Genomic DNA, 7,557 nt, shown 5'->3' with positions numbered 1-7,557 from the left:
GCATCCTTCGTGAGTACTTATATGTGAAAATGATGAAATTAAGTTAGTAATCTAGTGTTGAAAAAAGAAAGAACAAAGAAATAAATAAATACTTATTAATGGAATAAAAGCAAAGCATGAAAAACAAGCGGTTTTTTTGTTAAAAACTGAATGAAAAATATATACGTGGTATGAAAATAAACGGGCTTTTAAAATTTTTGGCTAAGCTAAAAAAACAAAACGTCCCACTGGGCGTGCCAAAAATTGTTAGCGTTAGCTAATAAATTTTGGTAAGGTAAAGTGGGGCGAGAAAAAAAAAGAGTCGTGTTTATATGCAAAAGGGTATTGAAATTTTTGGCAAAGCTTAAATAAATGTCCCACTGGGCGTGCCAAAAATTGTTAGCGTTAGCTAATAAATTTTGGTAAGGTAAAATGGGATAATGAATGTGGAAAAAATTAAGAACGTAAAAAACGAGTATAGACACAATTTTTGGTAGCTAAAAAAAAAAGGTCCCACTGGACGTGCCAAAAATTGTTAGCGATATTTTACGAATATGCTAATTTCAACCTTGTCACGTGTGGTTAGGGTGCGGGCGTGCCAGAGAAATTATTTCTCAATTATGAAAACGGTTACATTTGTGAAATTGTGCGCCGAAAACATGAATTCTAAATCGAAGCGATTGGCGAGGGACGCAAGGATTGAAAAAGTCCCTCTTGGGTCTCTAGCGCCGTTATAGAAACTTTGCTAGATTGATTATTTTTATTTAAACTAAGCGTACAGATTGAAGACGCAAAAATAAAGGAAATTAAAGTGCGAAATTGACGCGAGATTTTGGGAAAAATGATATTTATTGATATGAATAAGTGTTTGAATACATGTGTTCAAAGTAAGCATTAAAATGAAATAAATTACAATTGAGAAATCTCTATATTAAACATATAGGTAGTCAATTGAATCAGAATAAACAAATCAATACAAAGAATTGAAATGCGACAAAATAAATTGAAATTCAACAACAAACTCGGAGCCACAATAGCTATCTCGGATTGATGTTGAATTTTGGTGTTGGTGTGAGGTTCTCGGAGAGCTGCAGCCGGTCGGGCCCGCACGGTATGTGCTCTTTGCAATGACTAAACGTATGGTAGGCAAATGGGACAGATTTAGCCTTCAACTTCGGGAGGCTCGTTTGGATGCTTAGAAACACGGAATCGGATGAGTAAGTAGGCTAAATTTAACTTCAGGATGCTAGGAACAAACTTCTATAAGGGATCAACGGCAAAAACAGATTTTAAATGGACGAAATTGGGAGTTGAAAACAACCGGACGAATCTGGAAAATTCTGGAAACAGAGTATCTAAAAGAATTTGAGCTGGAAAGATCGGCTTGTAAATAGAGTTTCTGAACACGGAATTGGGAAAATAAATACACTAGATCGAACTTCAGGACGTCAGGAACAACTTTGTTGAAGGGATTGGCAGCAAAAAATGACTTTAAATGGACCGAATCAGGCTTTGAAAATAAATGGACGAATCTGGAAAATTAATTTGGAAACAGAGTTCTAGCTAAGAATTGAACAAATTAAGAGCTTGGGAATGCTAAATTGGATTGAAAAACTTGGAAAGAGGCTATTGAAACCGAATTAAGGCTAAAGGGGAGCTAAAGAAGGAATTAAAGCTAAGAAAAATGAAGAACGAAAGGAAGAACTTGAAGAACTTGAAGAACTAAGAACAAAAGAACTAGAGACTAAGCATTGGAGCTTTGAGAGGGGGTTTTGTGTGTTGAATGAGTGTGTCCTTTTTTTATGAAGGGGAGAGGGTCTATTTATAGTTTTTTGGAGTGGCGTTTTGGTAATTATTTGGTGGTATTTTGGTAATTATTGGTCAACTACCCATTATTTTTCTCTCTAACCTTGCCCACTACCTTGCCACATCATCAACTTCCTCAACTTCCTCCAACTATCACTAACCTCCTCTAACTTCCATGCCACATCACCCCACTACCTTGTGGTTAGAGAAGATCTTAAAGTTTGGACCTAGATGTGGGGATGGGACTAAGCTTGTAGGCTAGCCAGTGGCTGTGTCCGAACGCGTTCTGAGAAATCGGTGACCGACAACGGGCTCCGGGCGAGAACTGACAGTTAGTTCGCCGAGAGAAAGAACACGCCCCGCGTAAGTCTGGCTACGCCCTGCGTAGTGCGGCTCCTGAACTTGGTGCGTCTTGTCGATGATGTTTACGCAAGGCGTTTCTGGTGTTGCGCCCCGCGTGGTTGAGCTGTTGAAGTATAACTTCTCCGGGTGCATGATATACGCTCCGCGTATAGGAAGGTACGCCCCGCGTGTTTGTGTTTCTTATCCTGGAGCGCCTTGTTGATGCGTTTTACGCGTGGCGTATAGGAAGGCACGCCCTGCGTAGTGGAGTCTCTGAAGCGGAACGTCTTCGGATGGATGGTATACGCTTCGCGTATAGGAAGGCAAGCCCCGCATGTTTTTACGAATGTATTTTCATTTTTATTTTATCATTTATTATTTTCTAGACAAAATATAAACTATATCCTAAAATCGAAACCCAAGTATTGTATATACATAAAATAAAATTTATTTTATTTTGGGCCAACAGAAATATGTATCAACTCATGACATGGTTGCAGATCCCCTTACCAAACCTGTCAAAAGAGATGTTTATACGAAACATATTAGATCTCAAGGATTGTATATGATCTAGGCATACTTTTGGTTTTCATGTATTTTTGTGAACATGATTTGTTAATAAAGGTTTCATGAATTTTTTTCAAATACACGAGTGCGAATATGAGGGCGAGCCTTGGCGCAACGGTAAAACGTTGTTGCCGTGTGACCTGAGGTCACGGGTTCGAGTCTTAGGAGCGGCCTCTTGCCAATTAATTTGGCAAGGGAAGGCTTGCCCACAATACACCCTTGTGGTGGGACCCCTCCCCGGACCCTCGCTCAGCGGGGACGCGTAATGCGACCGGGCCGCCCTTTTTTACACGAGTGCGAATATGTTTTTGTTAATATTTGTTATTAATGTTACAATTCATGTTAGACAGAAAAGTAGCTCAATCACACGAGCGTTTTCCATTGCTTTTGTCACATGGTGACAAATAGAAGGATGAGGTTGTTTTTTTTAACACTTTGAGAGCATGTTCAATAACAGAAACCTCCTTGCAGAAGCAACGAAAGAAGTTTCATCATGGTGCAAGATGATGACATATACTACATGTGTATGAAACAAATTAAATGTAATTTAAAAGGAAAATTTGAGACAACTTAAAGCCTTCTATCTATATAGTTGGGAGTAATCACTAGAAATAGTGAACTAAAGTTAGATGTTTTGGCACATCTAAACCCAATATGGTGTTACGATGAGAGAAATGCTCATCTTTCAAAGAAAGAATACAACACCATAACACATGTTTTATACCATGTGTGCTTTAGCAGCACAAGATGGAAAAGATCTGATCTCGCATTTTCCTAGTATGAGACTTACATCGTGAAATCATGATTTCTCAAAAAAAAAAAAAAAAAAATATGCTTAAGACCCTTAACATATTCTAGAAGTATATTCTAATATGGTTACCTTAGATTATTTTATAAATAAAATTGAAAAAAAAATTATACGATTATTTATATATATAAAAATAAAAATGACAATCGATGTTATACGTATTGACTTAATCGACTTTGATCACATGGACCTTAATGACTCCCTATTAATGTAGATTTGGTAGCTTCTTTATTTGTAGTGTTTTTTGTTTTTCGTTATTTTATAGATGGTTATGGTATGTCTCCCTATATAGGTGTTATCACGTTGTTTTTAATGAAAAAACAGAAGAATTTTATCTATCATCATATAGATTTGGCTCATTGAAAGATCATGAAGTCATTGATGTAGAAAAAGAGTATGAAGTCAATTCTGAGTATGAAATCATTGAAAGATTTGGTTCATTAATAGATTTGGCTCATTGAAAGATCATGAAGTCATTGATGTAGAAAAAGAGTATGATATTTATCAACGAAGACAAACTTGTATGCAAAACGAATAAACGACAATTCATCAATCAATCAGGCACATCTTGATTGCCTAATCTTAATTTTCAAGAGAAGACTCTAAAGAGTACCAATCTCTTATAACCACACACAATGGCATGGCTTGTCCATCAATTATGTAAAAGAAAAGTTTAGAGAGCAAACCTAATTAGTAAGAGAAATTCTACAATACACCCTAGTAATATACAAATATTATTATTTATATCCATTTATTAGTCCTCTAGTTCTATCAACCCAAGTCACTTAGTGGAACCAAAGGAGCCATGATCCAACTAAAAATCCGGTTTTATATCCGATCCGGTTCTGACAACAATGTTATAAAACACGAGTTAAAATTATACTATTGTAAATTTAACTACTTATATAATAGACCACTCTGGGTTTATTTGTTTTACAGTAAATTGATGAATATTGTTTGTGATTTCCTTTGTAAATAAGGTAATTAATTTATAGATACTAGTGATGAACGATTAATTGGAGGTTTTGGTTGAAAATGAGCATATAATCTTTATGGATATTCCCTTGTAAAGCAACACATATATAAATGATGTAAATTGGCAACACGTACCCTGATGGAAAAAGGTATGTGGAAGCAAGAAAGAGCATGAAATCCATGCAACAGAAGAAGACAACTCCACATGCAGAAACAATCACAACACCACGCCGATCGATTTGCCACGTCCAGAACTCTAAGCTGCAATTCATTCACTATAAATACATTCCATCAGTGTCCTCAATTTCATCATTGCACAGCACATAAAGTTATGGGTAACCTTTCATTGCTCTCACTTGGTATCTGCTGCCTTGTTCTCCTCCACGGCTGTGCTGCTCAAATAGAGCAAGTCACAACAGAGCATGGCTCCCAGGGAACTAGGCAACAGCGACTACATCGTTCCAAACAGGATGAATGCCGACTCGAACGCATAAACGCTGTGGAACCCTCTCGCAAAATTCAATCAGAGGCTGGAACTACTGATATCTGGGACGAGAATGATGAACAATTCCAGTGCGCTGGTGTTGTAGCTATGCGCCACACTATTCAAGAGAGAGGCTTGCTTTTGCCCCAATATGTCAACGGGCCTAAGCTTATCTACGTTGTACAAGGTACGTATCCTTAATTAATTTCTTCTAATTTGGTGCTCCATGTCCATCACTTTTAATTTGGAATATCTATATCAGGCAATGGTGTCCAGGGAGCAGTATTCCCAGGTTGTCCAGAGACATTTCAGTCACCATCACGGAGAGGAGAGAGGCAAAGGGAAGATCAGCACCAGAAGGTTCGTCAACTCAGAGAGGGTGACGTTATTGCCTTGCCTGCTGGAGTTGCTCAATGGGTTTATAACAATGGCAGAACTCCTCTTGTTCTTGTCCAAATCATTGACACCGCAAATCCTGCCAATCAGCTCGACCAGAATCACAGAGTAATTTCATCGAACACCTATCTTGCATCTATATAATATTTACACACAATTTAGCTTACCATTATTAATTGATATCAGGATTTCTTCCTAGCTGGCAACCCTCAACAAGATGTACAGAGCTTGAGAGGATCTTCAAGAAGCCAGAGAGGCCGCGAAAGCAGAAGGGGGCTTGGACGAGACAATGCAGGAAATATCTTCTCAGGCTTAGACGAGCAGATGTTAGCTGATGCTTTCAACATCAACACCGATCTTGCAAGAAGGCTGAGGAGTGAAAACGATAACAGAGGAATAATTGTAAGCGTGGAGCGTGAACTTGAAATGGTTACACCAGCACAAAGCCAAGAAGAAGAACAAAGGGAAAGGGAAGAAGAAAGGCAAAGAGAATTCGAGAGAAGACGTGGATCATCATCATCAAGACGCACAGTTAATGGAGTAGAAGAAACATTCTGCACAGCAAGGATCAAACACAACATCAATGACCCATCACGCGCTGATGTATTCAACCCACAAGCTGGACGTGTAACCAACATCAACAGCCTTAACCTCCCCATCCTCAGCCACCTCCGCCTCAGCGTTCAGAAAGGTGTCCTCTACAGCGTAAGCATCCCCCTCGTCCCTAATTCAATCTCTTAATCTTAATTTCCTGATCTTAATTTCTTGTTTCTAATTTCAATTTGACTTCAGAATGCTATAATGTCACCCCACTGGAACATGAACGCCCACAGCATCTGCTACTTCACCAGAGGAAGCGGCCGCGTTCAGATCGTTGACGAAAACGGCCGGACTGTATTCGACGGCCAAGTTCAGGAAGGACAGATGCTCACTGCTCCACAGAACTTCGTCGTGGTGAAGAGGGCAAACGACGAGGGATTGTCCTGGGTCGCATTCAAGACTAATGACAACGCCAAGATTAACCAACTCGCCGGTCGTGTCTCAGCCATCAGGGCTATGCCCGATGAAGTCGTAGCCAACGCTTTCCAGGTCTCCAGGGAGGACGCAAGGAGGCTCAAGGAGAACAGGCAGGAAGTAACCCTCTTCAGCCCCTCCTCCAGGTCAAGCTCCAGATATTGAAATGGGTTGTAACGAAGAAAATAAAATGTAGTCTTTAGACTACTTTGTTGGTACAAAAATAAAAGTGGTTTTAAGAGTATAATTAGAACCATTTGGTTCTTGGTTTTATGAATATATATGTACACGGATAATTATGTTTTGCGGGGCGGGGATATCCAAACAAGTTAATATCAATCTGCGAGATATATGAATAACAATATTTCCTTGAATAAGATACTGTGATAATTTCTGTTCTTTTATAAAATTTCAGGAATGCAGTGATCCATTTAAAAAACTTTTTAAGTAACCTAAAGTACATAAACAAAGAATGAATCATTAATGAGGCTAGTACTAGCCAAACTCTGTACTTTTTCGGATTTTAATGGGACTTTCGATTACACAAACTTCTTGTAACCTTTAATAGGACTACAGGGATTACACAAACTTCTTATAAATGGGTTAGGATCAGGGGCGGAGACAGCCCAGGGCTCGAGGGGCGGAGCCCCCGGCCACCGGCTCCGTCCTTAAGTACGGATCGATTTTTTCCATATAGCTCCCCTTAAATCACTATATAGCCTCCGGCCACCGGTTCCGTCCTTAAGTACGGATCGATTTTTTCCATATAGCCCCCCTTAAATCACTATATGAACTCTAACTCTATTTAGTATTATTTCAATGTTTAAAGGTAGATGAGATAATTAAGGATGCACACTCCTATTTGTGAGGGATTTGACTTCATTTTTTAGAAAGTTTTTATTTATTTTTAAATAATTATAAAAACATATTAACATTATTAATTAATTTTGATAATACTTTTGAATTCATTTTTATTATGTCTTTTCCATTAAAAAAAATAAACATATTTAATTTTCTATTACTTCGATACTAGTTTCTAAAAATGATAAGATTTTTATAATTCTAACGCGTTAGAGGCTAAAAATTTTTTATCCAACCTTAACGGGTCAGATTTTAAAAATTTACCATCAACCGCATGATTAAATTTAGCCTCTCAAGTTTAAATTTCTGGCTCCGCTACTGGTTA

At 38.3% G+C, this 7,557-nt stretch overlaps 1 protein-coding gene across 1 annotated transcript; it reads left to right on the top strand.

Annotated features, from left to right (window-relative positions):
• The first annotated feature begins 4,776 nt into the window (after positions 1-4,776).
• Positions 4,777-6,748, top strand: LOC136218689 (legumin B-like). The gene is made up of 4 exons (XM_066005740.1): positions 4,777-5,148; positions 5,224-5,465; positions 5,544-6,062; positions 6,150-6,748. The coding sequence occupies exons 1-4, from the start codon at positions 4,809-4,811 to the stop codon at positions 6,534-6,536; spliced, it is 1,488 nt and encodes a 495-aa protein (XP_065861812.1). The 5' UTR covers positions 4,777-4,808; the 3' UTR covers positions 6,537-6,748.
• Positions 6,749-7,557: the final 809 nt, after the last annotated feature.

This window comes from Euphorbia lathyris, chromosome 2 (assembly GCF_963576675.1).
Source record: "Euphorbia lathyris chromosome 2, ddEupLath1.1, whole genome shotgun sequence".
NCBI classification, from domain to species: Eukaryota; Viridiplantae; Streptophyta; class Magnoliopsida; order Malpighiales; family Euphorbiaceae; genus Euphorbia; species Euphorbia lathyris.
This window is presented reverse-complemented; position numbering and strand designations above follow the sequence as displayed.